This window comes from Epinephelus fuscoguttatus, linkage group LG17 (assembly GCF_011397635.1).
Source record: "Epinephelus fuscoguttatus linkage group LG17, E.fuscoguttatus.final_Chr_v1".
Lineage (NCBI taxonomy): Eukaryota > Metazoa > Chordata > Actinopteri > Perciformes > Serranidae > Epinephelus > Epinephelus fuscoguttatus.
The window spans coordinates 40,336,162-40,357,004 of record NC_064768.1 but is presented as its reverse complement, the minus strand read 5'-3'; the positions used below and the strand labels follow the sequence as shown (position 1 = coordinate 40,357,004).

The 20,843-nt window shown below is 42.9% G+C and overlaps 2 protein-coding genes across 2 annotated transcripts; one reads left to right on the top strand and one right to left on the bottom strand.

The window, feature by feature from the left end:
* Positions 1-86: 86 nt before the first annotated feature.
* On the bottom strand, positions 87-14,287 carry maco1a (macoilin 1a). The gene is made up of 11 exons (XM_049602025.1): positions 14,067-14,287; positions 11,600-11,741; positions 11,290-11,416; positions 11,006-11,129; positions 10,745-10,923; positions 8,467-9,010; positions 8,084-8,242; positions 6,479-6,661; positions 6,262-6,382; positions 5,676-5,850; positions 87-3,376 (listed from the first exon to the last, which is right to left on the bottom strand). The coding sequence occupies exons 1-11, from the start codon at positions 14,144-14,146 to the stop codon at positions 3,174-3,176; spliced, it is 2,037 nt and encodes a 678-aa protein (XP_049457982.1). The 5' UTR covers positions 14,147-14,287; the 3' UTR covers positions 87-3,173.
* Positions 14,288-14,347: 60 nt separating this feature from the next.
* Positions 14,348-20,477, top strand: srfbp1 (serum response factor binding protein 1). The gene is made up of 3 exons (XM_049602031.1): positions 14,348-14,443; positions 16,692-17,165; positions 17,261-20,477. The coding sequence occupies exons 2-3, from the start codon at positions 16,704-16,706 to the stop codon at positions 18,557-18,559; spliced, it is 1,761 nt and encodes a 586-aa protein (XP_049457988.1). The 5' UTR covers positions 14,348-14,443; positions 16,692-16,703; the 3' UTR covers positions 18,560-20,477.
* The last annotated feature ends 366 nt before the right edge of the window (positions 20,478-20,843 follow it).

Genomic DNA, 20,843 nt, shown 5'->3' with positions numbered 1-20,843 from the left:
ATGTTATGCACCACACTGTCATCGTCTCGTGGTAGATGAAGGGTAAACGTTTGGCCTCTTGTGTCATAAAGAGAAGAAGCAGACGCGTACACAGACTGAACAGCTTGCATTGCCACCAGCAAGACTTTCTTTAATAGTGATGGCCAACGTAAAAAGTGTGACACAGCCACCATCACTTTGAGTAAAGAAAACAAACATGGTGGAGCAATGAAAAGATAAAACAAAGCACTTCTTTTTTTAAAACCTTCTCTTCCTTCGACACAAACTTATAAAAGCAACTTGAGAACTGAAGTCACAACACCAGAGCGATCCACAAATAATACTTTTTTTTTTCCAAGTAGGCAACATGACAGCACGACATGGTCAAATGGTTCAGGGGCAACCTTTTCCCAACACAACACATTCACAGAATCCTTCCTGGTAGAAAAAAAACAGAACATAGGAAACCAACTGAATGATGGGAAATATCTAGGAGGTGCCACTCAATAAAAGTCTGTAACAAATAAATAAACGTGTGAATAACACCATGAGTCCAACTGAGCAGCTGCTGAGATCAGCCCAGAACCTTGTAAACACAACACCGTCTGAATATGTTCTAATGACAACAAAATAAAATAACAGCACTCTTCTGAAAACATTACGCTAGCTACATCGATCAAACATGGATGGAAACCGAACATCAACACTTGGCACTTAAGAACTGAAATGAAATAATAAACAAACATTCCTCAGTGGGTTAATGTACATTGTTGTAAACAACTAAATGCCGACTCTCGGCACGATAATAGACAATCAGTTTGGTTGGTGTTTGGCGTACCAAGACTGTGTCACCATGAAATGACGTGTACTGTGTCCAGTGTTATGTTTTCCCTTTAAGTCTGTAACATTGGGATCAACGTGTCTGAGCTGACACTGACTTGTTTTATAAATACCGATCAGAATGGGAAGAATCTCGGATGGAAACCCGGCGAATCGGAGCTGGAGAGAGAAACGCAGCTTTGAAGCTTGATGCTTTTAGATCCCAGGATTGCAAAGTATGTGGTTTCTGCATCTTAGAAAGAGAAACTGCAAGGCACTGAAAAATCTGCAGATAACGGTAACGACCAGTTACCTCGACATCATTAAATCCAGTGAACATTATGGCCTAACGGGTTCTAATTTGGTCCAGAGGGAGAAGAGAGGTGTCTGCAGCAAACAGGTGGACGCTAACGTTTTGGCAGTGCCAGGCCAAATCTAGCAGTAGCATTTATTTTAGGACAGAACTCCATCTGCTTCATCCACCAACTGATAATCCTGGAGACTTCACTATTCCAGCATTAAAGGGCAACTTTGCTATTTTTTCGACCTGGATCAAATGTCCCCATGTTTTTGAGTCTAAGTCACTAATTGGACCGACAAGTTTTGTAAATGGTCCAGTGTTTAGCAGGAGGGCTGCAGTTGGTGGCAGCAAAAACAACTGCAATGTAAACACTTAAGGCAACTGAGCACCGTCAGTTTGTGTCCACCAAGGCCTCGATAACACAGAACGAGTTGCGCAGGTTGCAAAACATGAGGCGTAAAATATAAGTCTTGTGTGTGATTTATCCTGACTTCATATGAGTAAAGGAAATTAGCCTGCTAGCTGCTAGGCTAATTTATACAATGTAAAATGTCATAGGCTTGTGCTAATAACGCTAGCATGTTGTATTTGTTTGGAAAATGTGTCCAGATAAAGACAAGTGTTTGTTATAGTGAAGCTGATTTGTGTTTGAAACTGTCTCTACTAAGCCATGTTTAATGTGTGTTTAATGTGTGTTTTGAATCAACTAAACTTTACAGCACTTCACAAAAACCCTGCCGCCAACTAGTGTTTTGGAGGTGTAACTGCAGAGTGACACAGACACACCACTGCACAAGTATAGATAGTATAGATCTGCCTTGAGTGTCTGAGAACTTATGAAAATGATCCATACAGGGATACATCCCCTTTTGTCCAACCAGAAACAGCCCCAAAATCACCATCACCAAATCCACCAGACTCCATTCACATAAACAGCAATTTTAGCATGTACAGTGGGAAATGAACCAGGACAGCTTGTGTGAGTTTTATTTTGCTCCTATGGACTTTGAATCAAGCGTGTTCTATGATGATAAAATTACTGTTTTTGTAAATGGAGTCTGGAGGTGTTGACAGCAGTGATTTTGAGCCTGTTTCTGGTTTAAAAGCAGAGATCTTACTCATCAACAACAAGGACTATGTCTGTGAAGACATTCATAGTGACAATCCGAGCCTGTCAGTGGCAAAAACAAACACTTTCAGTGGACGTAAATTCATGGTGCTCAATTGCACATCAAAGTCTGTTTCTCTGCTGCTGCCTGCAGTGATCTCACTAAGTACGGCATCAGTCTCAAAACTGTTGCTGCCATGAGTCACTCAGACACAAGAACATGAGAAAAAAGGGTCCAGGCTGAAAAATACTGAAGTTACTCTTTAAGAGGATGAACTGGGTCGGAATATCTGAAGGACACAGCGAACGTTTATCAGTTCAGTATCACTAGTTTAGAACAAACATACATTGTCGTAACTGAACTGAAACATTACAAAACAAACAATCACTGATTTAAGCAAAACATGAATCGTTTTACATTCATGTATCTCTCGCTGGGCTAAACTTTACAGGCGAGTTTCAGACTCAAACTAAACTGAAAACTTACAGCATCCTGCGCCTACCAAACAGTCATGAAAAGCCAATTGTTCTGAAATTAAATGTGTATCAGTTCACTATACAAGAAAATATGGCTGTGGGGGGATTTATGTACCGACACCAACAGAAGACTGACATGAAGCGAAGCATGACGGTTCTTCAGTAGACATTTGGCCAACAAACTGTGTGTTCCTTTCTCCCCCTTCAAACAGATCACGCTGTCTAATGGCTAAATCCCAACAACAAAAGAATCAGATTGTTCACAACCCGCTCAAAATAATAGTTCTGATAACAGAACCGAAATAGAAAGAAGCCAAATACACATATGTATGGACGGGTTGTGTGCGCTGTGTGTGTCTGTGTGTGGTACATTAGAGTGCAAAAACTGTCAGGGGCTGGTAAACTCAAAAAATAACCCAAACCAGAACTGAGAGCTTCACCGAAAGAAAGAAGACAAAGTTCTGTCTGACAAAAGTGTGGATGTCAGAGTCACTTTTTGAGGGGCTGGTAGACTGAGGCGTTGGGGTCCAGGGAGGAGGGACTATTGTCCATGAACTTTGAGGAGTAGTGCGGGGTGACGGGGCTGAGGTTGCTGCCGTCTGATGAGTAGGACAGGCTGGGCATCACTGCCATCACCTCTGCTATCTTCTGCTTCAGCTCCGCGATCTCCTGCTCCCTCTGGTGGATCTGGCCTAGATGAGACGAGGAGACAAAGACAGTCATATCACAGCGGAGAGACGAGGAGGGACATTTGAGCCCCGTTTCCACCGAGCAGTCCAGTTCAGTTCAGTACACGTTGTTTCTGTCTCCACAGTGAAAGTTGTGGATGGTCCCAACAGAAGTGTTCCTTAGCATCCCCATGTTTGGTCCCCCCTCTGTTGGGGTACCTAGCACACAGATCTGGTACTAAAAGGTGGAGCTGTGAACACTGCAGTCTGATTGGTCAGTAGAGGACGCTCACTCTGGTTTTATGTAACCTCTGTTCATACATCAGTAAACTACAACTATAAAATGAAAGAGAAAAAAATAACTTCATTCACTGGGCCGACTGCCGGCAACTTTTAAGGTGGAACGTTAACTTGTAATGTTACTCAATGCATGAGTTGATGACGTGAATCCATCAGCACACCTTAAATTTCACTGTGACAACTTTGACCATCACTTTAGTTTTTATATGACACACACTTTTAGTAATGACTTTAAAAATATAGATTCATTTGGAGCGGATTATGTGAAGGTCATATATTGTAATCCTCACTTCCTGTGGGCTACAGCAACACTAAACCCCTGAGCTTGCCTGAGAAGGACTAAATGCACAAAGCTGCTATTTTGAAATATCCCATGGAGAGAGACTCTCACTGCAGCCTGTTCTATTTTGTTGTGAAAATGTGGGCGTGCAGCCTCGTTCTGTGGACGATAAACCAGGTGCAGACTTCCATCTGTGTCACCGCTGATGAGGAAATACAGCGAGTGCTGGACGGAGCAGTGAGTGACAACAACCCCGCCCACATTTAAGAGGACTGTCTGAACACACCGAGGGTCTAGGTACCATGTCTGAAGACTTACTGCTGGCTCCAAAGGTGCTGGACTGAAAGAGTTTGGTGGAAATGAGGCATTACTCTGAAAGTAGCTCTGTGAACTGAATCCCTGACAGCTTCCCTGTGGAGGGGGGTTGAGAGATTCCTTCCTACATGTTGACATATTGTCAGGCAAAATTGATTACATTTTCTATCATGGTATGTGATGACAGAATTGCTTGTTTTTGGTTATTTCAGCATCTTAAAACCCAGATAAATCAAACGTCTTCGGACACAAAAACCCTAGGAAAATCAATTACTGTCATAAAGTGATCCAATACCAGGACATTTAAATTATTATGCATTATTCCGATAATTAAAATTATAGTCATTAAATAGCGTTGGTAATACAAAGCCAGACTCTTTGACTTAAGGGAAATTTTGGTTTATTTCAACCTGTCTCCTATCGTCCTAAATTTGTTTCAAGTGACTAGTGACATAAAAATAATAGTTAGCATGTTAGCCGTTAGCCTAGATACAGCCGGGGCACATAGTAGCGTCAGACCTGTTAAAACCTAAGTGAACGGGCAACCTTCAAGTGCAAAGTTAGTCCACTAAACAAGCTTTTTTTCCACAAAGACCGCCTCATATCGTTAGGATAAATGTCAGAGAACATATAGAAAACGACATGTAAACGTGTTGTCTTACCTTACCGGTGTGCTGCCATGTTTGCTTACCATCTAGCTCTGCTTTCCAAAGTGCAGCCGAAATATCACGAGAACAAGCAGCGATCTCATAGCGTGCCTGAAATCTCGTGAGAACAAGCAGCAACAGCTGGAAGGCAGAACCGGACAGTAGCCTGAAAAGTTCATTCATTTATTTTATGAAAGATTTATAGAATAATGGCTGACTTTTTGCCAGACTTCGACTTTGTGGAGGAGGAATTTGATTTTGCACAGTTTGATGGCCGCCCTTATTTATTTGAGCCAGAATACACTGACGAAGAGCTTCGTGAAATTGAAGAACAGAGGAGGAGAGAGAGAGAGAGGCACAACAGGTAGAGGACGAGAGAGGAGGAATGGCTGCTGCGTAGCTCTGGAGATTGGTGGTGTACCTGTGAATGCTGTGCCCCAGTGCCCACAGAAGAGGAATGCCTCTGTTGCAAGGAATGGGACCGGTTGCAGCCTTATTTTCAAGGTCTGGATGTGACCGAGGACGAGACACCTCTACCTGGAGTAGTATCCAGCTGGGCTTTATGTAGAGCTCGCAAGATTTCAGGCACGCTATGAGATCGCTGCTATTTCGTTATATAAAGTTAAAAAGCTATAAAGTTGGTTTGTGAGCCGTAAATAAAAACGGAGAAGAAGAAGAACAACAGCTGTCTAGAAGAAGCTTCATTCGAAAACAGAAGCTTTGAATGTTAAAAAAAAAAAAACCCAAAACAGCTCTACATCGATAACTCACTGCCTCCTACCTTGTGCTATCTCCAGCTGCCTCTTGGCGTCCCCCAGTGCAGAGAAGAGGTCCAGTTTGATCCTGGTCTCAGCACTCAGGCTGTTCTCCAGGTGCTGGGTCTTCTCTTGCATGGCTGACAGTGCGGACATCAACACCTCTGTGTCCTTCTCATTCTCTTTATACTTCCTCAGCTCCTGCACGTCACAGCAGAGGGAAGAGACATAGTATGAAGTGAGATGAAGGTGCAGAAACATTTACTCCTCAAGTATATTTGACGCTAATCAAATATTATCATAAATGACTTAACAGCATCATTATGTGAACAAAGCTGAGCTACATGCCTAATGCATCACATTCACAGGGGGTCTATTCGTTTAATTGCATCAATTACTCAAATTAAAATGTCATGTAATTTTAGTGAAGTGATCACATTTGTTGTTGTTAGAAATTCAAGTGCAGCAGCAGCTTGTTAATGAGAGCGTATTCCCAGCTACAGTCACAGAACTCAGATGATGTATTTTAGTCTCCTTAATGAGCCAGGAAGTCACGATCATGAACCCAACGAATTATCTTATCAGAAAATGAGTCGTGCTGTTCCTCCTCACCTGACACTTGCCCTCCAGATCCCTTATCTGCTCCTCCTTAAGTTTCATGTCCATGCTGAGCTTCTTACACTCCGTCTCCAGCTCTCTGATGCGACCACGCAGAGAGTCCGTCGACTCCACTCTGTTGGCCACGAGACAAAAACAGCAAAAGGTTATATTAGTAAAAGTTCCCTTTGATGACACAAAGCTTGGCTAGATACACTCATCTAACGAGCACCTGGTGGCAGCAGCTAATGCCACGGCTCTGGCAGCAGTGGCCTCCTCCATCTTCTTCCTCTTCCTCTCCTCGGCCAGCTGTTTCTCAGCGAGGGCTCGAGCCTCCTGCTCAGCCTTCAGCCTCTTCTCCAGCTGGGAGATGGTCTGCTTATCCTTCTGCTTGGCCTGGACGGCACTGTGGAGCCTGAAGTACAGAGAGGAACATGGTCAACCTGGCTGGATCATAAGATGAACACACTTTGCACTTCCACTGCTGCAGTCTCTATCTTCCTTCTGGTTTGGTGGCAACTATGACTCAAATTTGACAATAATGTTTGTGCATACAGCCACGATTTAAAGTGGTTTAACCTTCAGGGTTGTTCACTGATAACAAACCATTACCATGACACTAACAGAGACAGCAATGTTTGTACACCAAGGCTCTTCACTGATAAAGGTTACAGACGTAATACCCTTTCAAACTCCCTGTGCCTCAAACTATGGAAGCCCTGAGAGGCAAGGTGAGAGAAAAAAACTGCAGGCAAAGTCTACTGAAGTGTAGCTAGCTATTTTTTTATTTTTCACACTAAAACGCAGTAAAAAGCTGTGCAGTATATGTGTAACATCTCAACATCTACATCACAAGCTGCAGTTGCTTTTATTTTGAAAGTCAGTGACACCAGTGTAACCTTTGACCCCGTGGTCACATTGGTCACCGACGTGGAGGACTCCAGCCATGAAACTGTGCAGCCCGAGGATGAGGTGGCAGCCTACATGGAGTTGGGATCCTTTGGAGGTTTGATGGTGGTGGAAGGAGCATGCTAACATGTTTCCTAACCTGGCAGTGATTGAATGTTTTCACCATCCAGTCAAAGAGACGTCCAATTCAAGAACGGAGAACCAGCTTCATGTGAGGGACTGGAGCCTGTGTTGGATTATGGGTCGGGTCGCAGGACTTTTATGCATGATGCTGATCTGTTTTCTGACACAGCCTGGCAGTCACAGTTGATTTGCTACATCTTTTCACCCTGGCAGCAGTGTACGCCAATGACATCGAATTCACCAATGAAACAATGACCTCACATGAGCTTTTGTAATATCGTCATAAAAAATGTTGTGCTGCAGCCACATACAGCCAATAAATCATGCTTTTAACAGGTCCAGTGAGCTCCTCCATAACTTAAGTACAGTCAGGCTTCACCTTCAGGGCTTCGACTATCAAATTATGTTTGTCTCTTTTATCATTAAAAGTTGAATCACACGGACAACATATGACAAACTGTGACTGCTTTTTGTGGCGTTTTATTTTGTGAAGAATTTGTCATCTCCCCACATGCAAATGTTCCACCACTGCCACATCCTAAGCTTAGTGCTGTCCAAGACAATTGTGACAGGTCATTTCTTCCTCTTACAGCAGAATGATACTGTGTGCTTCCAGACCTTTCTCTGGCGCTGACACGTACAGCGCTGTGGAGACAGGTCCGACTACGCAATACTAGCCCCGAACTAACCAGCGAAATTCCTCAACATACTGACAAGAAATTTATTTACTGCGTAACAACTCAGATGTGATTATTGTCAGAGTCTAGGTGAGTATACTGTGTGAGTATACTGCCCATGTACCCACTTGTTCTGTAGCAGCTCGTTGTCCTGGCGGAGCTGGCCCAGTTCAGAGCGTAGGCTGCGGTCCTGGCTGCTCAGAGAGGAGAGCTGACTCCGCAGCTCTGACTCCAGCTGCCTGTTGGCCTGAAGATCTGCCTTCAGACGCTTCACATCCTGCTCCAGCCTGTCAGAGAGAAACCACGACAGAGGCAAACACGTCTCCTGTCACCAGTATAGGAACAATTACGTCATTATTGTGCGCAGGATGACGACTGTGAGAGTAAGTAAAGTCGTGTTTGCTTTTCCATCAATCAAATGTTAAAGTGAAACCAAAAAACAAACCCAGTGAAACTGATGCTGGAAAACATTTACAGCTCTGCGTTAACAGAACGACAGAGTGTGTCTTACCGTACGAGCGCATCCGGCTTGCCCAGCTGGTTGTTTGGGATGCAGTTCTCCACTGGATCCTTCTGCCCCTTCCCTGCCCCCTTCTGCTTCTTCTCATTCTTACTGGTGGAGGAACCTGGCGGGACGCTGCCGTTTGAAGAACTGTGATTCCGTGGAGACGAGTTGGGAATGTTTCCCCCGCCTCCGCTGGCATTTTTGTAGTTCTTCCCCATCCCCCCCACTTCCTCTTTGGAAGTGGAGTGTGTGTTGGCGTCGGCGTGTGTGTTCTCTGCTGCCAGGTCATTATTCAGTCTCTTTGCTCCGACGTAGTTCTCTATGTACTCTGTCTCCTGTAGTTTGGAGTCCAGTGCGTGTATAATACTGTTGTTATTGATTCCAATTGTGTTTTGTTTTTTGCCCTCACGCTCTTTGCCAGTACTGTCCTTCCCTTTTTCCCGGTACTCCAGTTCTGGTAGCGGGACTGAGGTGCTTTTCTTTCCAGGAGGTGCTCCATTTTGGGATATTACTGCGGGTTCTACCTCGGAGATCCCTTTAGCTAAAGCAGCTGGAAGAGAACAGATGTAGACAGTGTTACGAGACACATACAGATGTTCCTGACATTAACCAAAAGCCAAGGCAAACCAGAAACTTATTTGACCATAAACACAGACTGATTGATGGTTTTTGTGAGTGACACAAATCAGAGAACATCCCTGACAAGATTCATATACAGCAGGGACACTCAACTTGCTTTGCCTGGGGGCCAATTTTGCAAAATGGCAGGAGGCCAGGGGCCAAATGCAACAGCCCTGCACAGGTCAGGCGTGCAAAGGGGCATTTCTAGAAATTGAGGACATCTGGGGCATGACCGGGCCTCTGTCAGGGGCGTCTGGGTGGGTGTTCTCCTGGCACCTATTTCTCAAAAACAAGCTCTGTTTTGATGCTTTTTATTCACTCTTTTTGTACAAAAAGTATAAAAAAATCCCAGTATGAATAAACGTATTCTCATTATCAGACAGACGATGCTTGTGGGGCCACCCAGCACCCTATCAGGGGCTGGATATGGACCTCGGGCTGTGAGTTGAGTATCGCTGATATATAGCTACATGCCAGCAGGCTGTTACAGGAATACTTGGTTGCTTTCTATTAAATACAAAACAGACAGAAAAAAATTTGGGGTGCTTTTACACCAAACCTGTTTGATGCAACTCAGTCAACTCTGGTGCATTTCAGTGTTTGATTTGGGTTGTGTCGGCCAGTGTGAAAGCTGGCAGCTGGCTAAACTAAGGCTGCTGTCAGTCCTAGAGTGGTCTCCTCTGGTCTGAATCAGGGACTCATGTTGTTCCAAAGTTGTATAATTGCCTAGAGTTGGTTGGTGTTCTCACGGCAGCATTTACAAGAGGACCAGATCAAATGCCTTGTGTGAGAAAGCTGCTCTTGATTGGTCAGAATTTCCATGTGGGAAAAATCCAGGAAGTAAAGCAAACGTTGAAGAAGAGTACACTTGCAAGATAAATGTGACACTTTCTAATGTCACAATGGAGGGACAACTACGCAGGTTGATTTTAGCGCTGCTCATCGTGGACTATATTGCTGTCATTGTTCATTTTAGTCAAAGCATACAGTTTGAAAACGAGGCAAACGCGGCTCCAACTAGAAAACAATGTTTTGATGCATTGGATGTGCTGAATGTGCATATTAAGGCAGTACAGGAGGAGGTGCACATTAATAATCCTCCAGGACTGTAACATGCTCATGTTTAACCCAAACAATGTGTCATGTGACTGCAGTTGCTTCACATCCAGGCCGGAACACCTTCTCACCACAAACCAACCGCACCAGAGTTCATTTGGAACCGGACTGAGGGGGCAAACAAACCTGAATTCGACTGAACTGAACCAAGTCTTTATAAATAATTTTTCCCCCCTGGATAAAACTGCAAATTCTAGAGTGGTCTTTTACTGTGACCATCCCAGGACACAGCTGTGTAGTATCGTTACATGACACACCTGCCAGGTCGACGGATTATCTTAAAAAAGGAGAGGTGCTCACTGACACTGATTTTAACAAATTTGCAACCATAATTTGAGAGAAATTAGTCTTCTGTGTGCATTAACAGTCTTAGATCTTTAACTTAAAGCTCTGAAAATTGGAGCAAAAACAAAAGCGTTGCGTCTACGTTTGTGTTAAGTGATAACAAACCCCTGTCTTCCTTGTTCCCAGTCAATGAGTGAACTAATGGCACAGTCTCTACTGTCTGTTCTGTAGTATGATTTGTGTTTTTGTGTGTGTGTCTCACCCTCCTCTGCCTCCCTCTCCTGTCTCTGCAGCATCTGTTGCTCCGGCGGTAAAGCCTGCTGTAGAAGCTGCATGTAGAATTCATTCTCCTTCTGCACCTCCTTCTGCTTCCTCAGTCGCATCTTGTAGCTAACGTAGCTCTTAAAGCCGAAGCCCAGAGTCACCACAGGATAGCCGATACTGGGAGGTGAAGAGAAACACAAAGTTATCTTCCTTCTTACCATTTATCATGGGCATTAAAAGAGCAATGTGTGAGGTTTACCAGTGAGCAGCGAAGGGTCGACACAGGTCTACGTGAAAGTTCTTCAGATCTTTGAACCGTATGGCAGCTTCGATGTACACAAACAGGATCCACAGCGATACAGTGGGTAGACAGACTCCTCTTTCTGCATGAAAAAGTAAGAGACAAGAAAAAACAAATCAGCCCTCTTGAGTCTCGTGCTGGGAGAAACTTGGCAGCCGTGAATTTCTTGTGAGTCTTTTAAGGTGAAAAGTAGCCGGTGCGCTGGCAGAAAAATAAAGAGTCCAAAGAAAACTTGGACTAACCTGTGTGCCAGACATACTGGACCCATACGTAGGTGCTGGCAGCGAAAAACAGCCATTGGACTGGGATGAAGAGGAGGCAGATGATGTCTGACGTAAACGCCACACATACGAAGAACACAGAGAACGCCTAGGTGTGGGTGAAAGAGGCAGACAATTAACAACTGTGCAGGATTGCTGTAGCATGTGTGCACACAACTGACCCAAACACACTCAAAGAAAACTTGTTTTACATTTTTAACAAGCATCTCAGCTCTGCAAACTGATCTGAGTGTTTCTTTGCTGCATGAGGGTCATACGAACAGGCTCTTACCAGTCCCTGATATCTGAAGGAGTCGTAGACGCTTCGAATAAAAAGCCAGAAGGGCCACAGGTACTCAAACCTGAACTCCAGCACGAAGTCGGCCAGCAGAACTAACACCCACACTACCAGGAACTTCAGGTACAGGAACGTACTGTGTGAGAAAGAAGACAAGACAGAGAAAAAAAGATGGAGAAAATAGTTAAACAGAATGACAAGAGAAAGGGACAAAGAGGGGAAACGACACAAGGTTTAACACAGGTTTAGGTCACAGGTGTCCAGACTTTTTTTTTGAATGAGGGCCAGATTAGATCATGTGACATAACTGGGGGTTTACTTCAAAAAAATCACATGCAAATGACACTAATGCAACGGTTTATATTTCAGTGACAAAGTATTCAACTTTCCACCGCTCATGAAAGCAGCAGCCCTCGCTGTTGACTTTGTTGTGGCCACAGGGTGACTGTGGCTCAGAGGTAGAACGGGTCGTCCACTTATCCGAAGATCGGTGGCTCAATCCCCGGCTCCTCCAGTTCGCATGTCGAAGTATCCTTGGGCAAGATACTGAACCCCCAATTGCTCCCAATGGCTGCTCCACCAGTGCGTGAGTGTGTATAAAGGGTTACTGAGTAGCAGGTGGCACCATGTATGGTAGCCTCGGCCACCAGTGGGTGAATGTGACATGAGGTGTAAAAGCGTTTTGAGTGGTAGAAGACTAGAAAAGCGCTGAACAAGTTCAGTCCATTTACCATTCACCATGTCTGCTACCTAGCAGGAAATACCTGGTGTCAGGTAACTGCTTATTCGCCGTCTATCTATGAAAACACACTGGTTCTGCCTGAGTAATTTCTACTTGGTGCATGTCTACTAACTGTAGGACTGTCCTGCCATCGTGAGGTGAATGAACAAAAGTGATCTTGCTTGACTTGTAGTATATTTTGAAAGACAGGTTGTCGCTGTTCATGAACTGAATTTCATTTTACGCTGTCTCAAATGACATCCAACCGTCTATTATGGGTTGGAATAAGCTACGGACAATGACCACAGCTGCATTTTATTGACTGGTGAGTCGGGGATAATATGAGGTGCTGTCCAGTTCCTGCTGGGGATCACTGCTGTACGCCGATCAGAGGCAGCTACAGCGTGGAGTCGCTGCCCTGTTCCAACGGGATGGTAAATGGACCACACTTGTATAGCACTTTTTACGCTACATGTCACATTCACCCATTCACACACACTCATACACTGATGGAGCAGCCATCGAGAGCAATTTGGGGTTCAGCATCTTGCTCAAGGATACTTTGAAATGTGGACTGGAGGAGCCGGGGATTCAACCACCGATTTTCTGATAAGTGGACGACCTGCTCTTCCTTCTGAGCCACAGCCGGTAGAGCAGCCATCCAGCTGTCGAGGACAAAAATGCAAAGTTATCCTGCTTGATTAACCAGTGTTGTGTTAATTATGTAGTACATTTTAGAGGACAAGTCAAGGGTTGTTTAAAATCAGTCTGCAGGCCACTCAAGATGTCCTTTAAAGTCAAGAACACCAAAATGTTACATACACTAGCTAATCACAAAATAAATTATGAAATCCAATTTGGACGTGACTGGTTCAGGTGGGATCACGACAATAATCAGGTTACCAACAGTCTAGTGTTCATTAGACATCTCCAGTGCGACTGCAGTGTTACCTGAGGTTCTTACTGAATATAAAGGTAGATAAATGCAGATTAAACAGTGCAGCAGTGAGCGTGCATACACATGTAGATGTAGCCAACAAGACTGTCAAAGAAACTAAAACAGTTAACAGCTGAGAGACATCTTGACAAGCAGAGGAAAGAGAGGGTTAAACTGAGCATGCATGTGCAGGGTGTCATGTCTGGACATGCTACCTGAAGCACACCTGGCGTCCTATGTTTGGCTCATCATCAATCAATCTATAGGAAGAGGCTATTAATGTATGCATCTTCTTAAACTAAAGAGCTCCTGACATGTTCCAGTGAGCCTCGTCTAACTCTGGTGCTTATTGTGTCTTTGCTGTGTTAACATTTGGACCTCTCTGCCAGACAAAGCACAGGTGAGCGCCCCGCCGCCGCCGGCGTCACCCCGCACATCAAAACGAGCGCCTCTGACACTGCTGCTGTCACAGCTCGAGCTTCATCATCTTCTTCACAAGTTCAACACGTCTGGTTTTAACTCGGCAGATTTACACTGATAACATTCACACTGAGCCCCACACGCACCTTTCATTTTGATTCAGCCACTGTTTGAATTAAATCATGACCGAACAGCACATCAGTAACGTTAGGCCTGACGGTTAATTGTGACAATACACGGGTACGTTCATTTAGCTCGGTGTGTGCAGCTACAACCAAAGCTAGCTTAAATATACATGTAGCCTAGCCTGGCAGCGCTGTCTTGACATATGCAGCGAGGCGCCATTGTTATACAATAACGTCCCTCCAGCCCCTTTTCTCTACCTGCTATATATACCCTCGGTGATTCGGTTCCGTTTTAACGGCCGTCGGAGTTTGCTGCAGTCCGCATTGCGCCGCTTCATCCTCCCCCTGTTGATTCACCGGTGCTCTCGGTCTGGTAACTGTGACTGGAAATGTCATCCGCTCATCCTAACGTTCACACTTCTTCAATTATCCACCATTGTTGTTGTTTTATGAACATGAAACAAAGAAATAAATAAAAACAGTCCCGTGAAGGCCCTCCCCTTTTCACGACACGCTGCGTCTACGCTGCCGACGTCTGACGTCATCACGTCGTCGGCGGCGGAGGAAACATGGCGGCGCCCTGCGAGTGGAGACGTTTCTCTCAGTTTTAAATCAGTAATGTTCATTCCTGAGTGGTAAGTGTGATCTTATTGAAGTCAAGTGATCTTATTTTAGTTAATACTTCGATGTTTGTCGTGTTAACGCCGCTGGTACGTGAAATAAACCCTTTATCCACATGACGTCAGAAGGTAAAGTTATCCATGCTGGCTCAACCACGTTTGTTTTCAGTCCTGTTCAGGCTTTAACCACTTGGTTGCTCCCTCAGCAGAGATGTACTTTGTTTTAACGTTTATTCAGCTGCAACATCACATTATAAAAGCACTCCGTGGTGTAACACGAATGTAGGCAAGAAGGCAGCTTTATTTGTACAGCACATTTCACACATCAGGGCAATTCACAGCGTTTAACAGAGCAATATAATATAAGACTTAGTAAAGGATAGAGACTTACAGTAAAAGACCAAAGAGAGAAAATACATACAAGGTAAAATTAAGTACTAAATGATTTACAATAAAAAAAGTAACTATTAAAAATGGAAGAATATGATAAACTTTATTTATATAGCACCTTTCTTTGCAGTATGTCTCTCTATGGTATCTGCCTTTGCAAGGCAACACTGTTTAAATTGTTCTTACATTGTTTTTGATTTTAACACTACAAATTATGTGTGTATGGCATCCAATGTGCAGGTGTTATCCTGTACAGCTGTACATACCCATACATAAATTCATATTCACATATTCTTTTTTCCATATGTGCACAAGTAAACGTTGTAAATAGTATTGAGTGTATAGTTGTGTCTAAATTTAGTGTCTGATATATATCTTTTTGTATTTTATCTCTATTCTAAAAGTATTCTATTGCCAATCAACTTGCTGTTCTATCCTGCTGTGTGGACAATTAAGTTTTATCTTATCATATGTCATCTCAAAACAGCTTTACAAAGTGCTGTACAATCAAACTAAACAAATGTAAAACATCAGGAGAATAAAACAAATAACATGTCATAAAATGTCATCTAATAAAAGATAAAATAATGAAGGCCAAAGCTAAAATCAAGATAATAAATAGGAAATAAAGTCAATAAGATAGAAATAAAATAGACAGCTCAGATAGAGTCAGAATATGCTTTCTGATAGAATTATGTTTTTAGCAGAGACTTAAACGAAGACAGACAGCCTTATAATAATAATAATAATGATGATAATAATAATAATAATAATAATGATAATAATAACTCTTTATTGGACAGGGACAGTGCACAAAAAAACCCAAAAACATTAATCTCAGATGAGAAAAGATGCTTTCTGTCCGATTTAGCTGTCAACTACTTTCCATCTGAAGTCCCTGGGTAGGTAAGCACAAAATCTAAAAACAACATTGAAAAATATATGTATATATATATATATATATATATATATATATATATATATATATATAATCTCCTCGGACAGGTTGTTCCAGAGCCTTGGGGCCCTGGCTGCAAAAGCTCTGTCCCCTTTCGTCTTCAGCCTGGACTCTGGGACTAGCAGAAGAAGAAGAAGATCTTAAACTATGCAGAGGTTCATAAGGGACTAACAGGTTTGAAGTGTAATCTGGAGCCACGAAGAGCATCTAATGTCATCAATAAGATTTTAAAGTCAACCCTAAAACTAAGGCACAGACAAGAGGTGCAAAGGTAAAAATATTATTCAAAACGAAGTTTAAAATGAAGTTTAAAAATAAAGTTGCAGTCATTACAGGATGGAGCAGGTAGTGTAAAAAACAAATGTGTTAAGCTGTGAATTAAAAGTGTTCAGAGTCTGGACTGTGTAACATCATCTTCATCATCATCATCATCATCTGGGAGGTTATTCCATGTTTGTGCTGCATGATAACAAACTGCTGCTTCACCGTGTTTTGTTCTGAATGGAAAAGAATTCACTTTCAAAACTTCAACAATGACTGTCCTCAGTTCCCAGACACTCACGGAGTGTTGTTAAATGACAAGGTGGTGTCACACAGGTGAACATGCTCCTGTCCTAATGTTTTTGGAACGTGTTGCAGGCGTCAAATTCAGACTTACAAAAAACACAATAACGTTTATCGGTTTGAACATTAAATATTGTGTCTTTGGGCTGTATTTAACTGAACATATGTTGAAAAGGATTTGCAAATCAGTTCTGTTTTTATATGTACATTATACAGCGTGACAACTTTCTTGGATTTGGGGTTGTTGTTTTTTCTGTTGTTGTTTTCACTGTCACATGTTATATTGTGGTTGTTTCCAGTGAAGCGAGTTACACTCAGTGACTGATCCAAGACTGGCTTATGTTTCAACAGATAATATTTACCATGGACAAGACAGAGAAAATGGAGCCATCTGCTGAGGAGAAAGAGAAGGAGGAGGAGGAGATTGAGGAAGAAAAAGCCAACGAGGAAGAAGGGCAGGATGACTCCGGAGATGAGGAAGAAGATGATGAGTCAGATGATGAAGAACAGGAAGGTGAAGATATTGAGGAAAAAGAAGAAGAAGAAGCAAAGCCACAGGCCGCAGATAAAACTGCGAAAAACATTCCATCAGCTGTTAAACCCAAAGCGAAAAAGCAGGACAAGGGCCTGAACCTCAACAACGAGGTGGTGAAGATGAGGAAGGAGGTGAAGAGGGTAAGGGCGCTGATCATCAGGAAGCTGACACGACAGATTGGCGCTCTGAAGAAGAAGAAGGGGAAAGAGATGGAAGTTGAGAGGAATCAGAGGAGAGCTGCCCGACTGGTGGAGGAGATCCACGCCATGAAGGTCCTCGCACCAGACCTGGTAGGTTTCCTAATAACAAGTTGGTGAGCCTTTTTCAAAATGGTGGGACAGTTGCTGAAATGTCTGTCTGGATAAACTGTTTTCCCTGTCTGTAGGTGACCAAGACAGCCTTGCAGAAGACTCTCAACTTTGAGGAGGTGTGCAAAAACCCCAAGTCTACCATTTCTGACCGGGCCATAGCGCGCATCGCCACCCACCCTCAGTTCAACAAGAAGATTGAGGCCATTAAAGCTGCTGTGAAAGTGTTCAAAGAGGAGCGGATGAAGGAGCTAAAGCAGGGAGCGAAGGAAAAGGTGCAAAATAAACCTGGGAAGGGGACTCCACAGTTACCAGACACAAAGGTAGAGAGACAGAGTGAGAAAGAGGAGGAGGACATTACAGTGGAGCAAAAGGAAATCAAAGACATTAAGGAAGGAGACAGTTTCCTTAAAGACACTGAAGATGCATCTGTTGCTGAGCCTGAAGAGGAAACAGTGAAAGCAACTCCTGCAGCTGATACTGCTGATGGTCTGAGGGAAGAAATGCCAGAGTCTAAGAGTGTGAGACCAGTGTTAGTAAAGAATAGTGAAGTAAAAGACATTGTGAAAAATGAATGTCAGAGTAAAGGTGCAGAGAGGAAACCCAGTCGTAAACCCACACCTGAAGTGCATCAGGAAACGAAATACGAGGAAGAGAGTGATTTAGAGTCTTCAGATGATGATGATGATGATGATGATGAGAAAGAGAAAGAGTACTTTGATGACAGCACAGAGGAGCGTTTCCATAAGCAGTCCTCCCAGTCTGAGGAGAGCGACGACGATGGCGGCTTCTTTCTCGGGAAAGTGAGCAAATTCAAAAAGAAGAAGAAGCAGAAGAGTGAAGAAGAGGAGAAAGCTGAGAAGGCGGACCAGGTCCCGAGTGAACTTGATGAGCTTGAGTCCAGGCTGAAATCAAAAACGACCTCGCTTCAGACTGTTTTTTGTTCCTCGCTCTCTGCATCCAAGCCTAGTGGAGGCAGAGGTGCAGGCAAAGGGAGAGGTGGGGATAGATTTAGGGGGCAAGGGAAGCCGAGAGGTGGTGGTGGTCAAAGTAGAGATTTCAGTAAACAGTCCAAGTTCCAGATGCAGGAGAAAGGAGCACAGAGGAGTCCAGGGTCCAAGTACAGCAAACCCTGTCCTGAGGGCCGACATCCTGAGTCGCCAGAGAAGGGCTTCTCCTCTGTGAGCAGAGGGAGGGGGCGAGGCAGAGGTGGTGTCATCAGGCAAAACGATCGCAGGGGTGGAGGTGTCTTTTCCCAGCAGGCACCACAGCAGGCGCTGCATCCATCCTGGGAGGCCAGTAAGAAACGGAAGGAGCAGCAAGGACAAATCCTGGCCTTCCAGGGGAAGAAGATCAAGTTTGATGATGATGACTGAAAAAGATTTGTCTTTGTTTGTTAATGCTGAATACATATTTTTGGTTAAATGTCTTACAGCCATATTTGGTTTATCTGGCACACTAGTAAAGGTTAAAGGTTGTCTCTTTGATAGTTGGATGCTCAATACCAACTGTGTAGCAGGGTGTAAACTGCTTTTTCATTCTTATGGCTGGTACAGGACAACTGACCCAGAGATTTTTGTGTAAAACATCAAGTGAAATGTGTTGTTAAAATATTTTTATTCCTAAATATGAATTTAACTGTAAGCTGTGAATTGCATCACCTGAAACATGTCATTTTTCATATTTGCTACCAGTCAACAACAGTTTGAGGAACAAGCAGCTTGTGTGAATTCCAGTTGTGTGAGAAATGTATAGGTGAGGTTTTTAAAATATATATATATATATATATATATGTTTATACACCTGTTCACAATTTCACTGCCTTGTCCAAAATCATAATTATGGCCCTACTGTACAGCACACAATCTCTGAAACTGATGTACGGTGATAGACATGATTATCTCCTGCAGCAAGACCTTAGATCACAGGCTTTTCCCTGTTTTGGTACTCGTCACTCACCAATATGTGTTTAAACAATATAAAAGTCCATGTAGTCACAGTTTTAATGTGCTGTGCTCTGTTGTCTTCACTTCATTAAATGTACAGTATTATAAAAAGGTTTTGTGGCAAAGAGCAGAGTGAAGCAAACATGGTCTGAGTTTGGCTTGCTCCTGAGGGATCTGAGTTCTCTTGAGTGTTCACATATGTGCAAAAATGCTGAGTCACCGCTCTGAGTCCGTTGAGAGGGCTGAAAAGGACCAAGTGTGAAAACACCCTAAAACACAGAGCGGTTTCGACCCTAAGGCTTCATCAGGGTGCAGAAGGATGGACAGAGGTCAAGTAAACATTGACAGCAATGGATCACAATGAGAGGCCATTTTGAAGGTGATGCGCCTCCACAAGTGTTACAAAACAAAACAAAAACCATCCAGCACAAAATTGCTGCTACCCACCGGCATTCACCAGTTAGTATAATGGTTGTATAGCTGAAGCAAAAAGAAGTGGAGGAGGTGGGCTGCCCTGTCTAGTACTCCTCTCTACTTTGATTTCTCCAGAGAGTAAATTGTTGGTGTAAATCTGAACTGTAGAATTTTTATACAATAATTTAACAAAATGAATCAACCTTGTGCTTTTTTGGATATTGTATGATACTAAAACATGTTGTATTGGTTTGCAAATACCTATTTTAATAAACCCTGTTTGATTTACATGAATTAGATCTGGTAAAAACTTTGCTAATGTTGCTTATTACTTTGATTAATATTTTATTGTCACAGTTAATTAAATGTATTGCTCTGTAGTCTGAGGAGGATTCTCCTGACTCACCTGGTTTAATACAACAGAGATTAGGAAGGACTTAGTATCTCGACATGTATTTTGTCATTTGAATGAATAAGGGAGACAGTTTGCTCCAAGATGTTGAATGAAATTCCACAGGGTAAGGCATTTCATTGGGGATTTGTTTCAAGTTGATTGTGTCCAAGAAAGAACTTGGATTTAACATGTTTTTTTTCATGGTTTATATATATTTTCATAAAGGGATCTGAAAGTATTGTTAATAAGTCTCTTATTCCTGATAAGTACATTTGAATCCTTATCTTTCAGAATTCTAGTCAGTTTGGCTTATATTCATTTTGTAAGAGCTGCCAAGTGCTTACTTGGTTTATTTGCCATTTATAAAATAATAATAATAATAAAATGAAAAAATATGTATTAATAATACTAATACTACTACTGCTACTAATATTAATAACATTAAAATTATATATTCATACATGTACATAAATGGTTTTCTTGACTCCTTTTGCGCCCTGATGAAGGGCTGAGGGTTTAAACTGGACGGTGTGTCAATGACAGCAGCCATGTTCTTTAAATAAAGATGTTTTAACTTAATTTAAGTACATTTGTTCCCCCATTTGTCCCCAGCATGACGGCCTCAAGTGAATGTTCACTAATAAAACTATTCCTTGCAGAGTTCTGTCGCCATTGGTCGGCTGCAGTTACGTCAGACGTACATGGAACTGTGTACGTAAGTGATAGCCAATAGCAGCCCACATGCAAATGTGGTTTAAAACTGTCCCGGGAAATGGGAGCTCTCGTGCTGTATCATTGGCGGCTCTCTGTCACCTACAATAATATTTATCCTTGTTATTAATGCAGATAATTTAATAAAATAGACACGACTCGGCCTGATAGATGTTTTATAAGCGGTAGAAATAA

Bases quoted from the DNA above. Each gene is read 5' to 3' on its own strand.
- maco1a (XM_049602025.1), bottom strand. From the start codon at position 14,146: ATGAAGCGGCGCAATGCGGACTGCAGCAAACTCCGACGGCCGTTAAAA. The intron at 10,924-11,005 runs GTAAACCTCACA...TTCACCTCCCAG, and splicing joins CGACCCTTCGCTGCTCACTG to TATCGGCTATCCTGTGGTGA. The intron at 8,243-8,466 runs GTAAGACACACT...TCTCTCTGACAG, and splicing joins AAGCCGGATGCGCTCGTACG to GCTGGAGCAGGATGTGAAGC.
- srfbp1 (XM_049602031.1), top strand. From the start codon at position 16,704: ATGGACAAGACAGAGAAAATGGAGCCATCTGCTGAGGAGAAAGAGAAG. The intron at 17,166-17,260 runs GTAGGTTTCCTA...CCCTGTCTGTAG, and splicing joins AGGTCCTCGCACCAGACCTG to GTGACCAAGACAGCCTTGCA.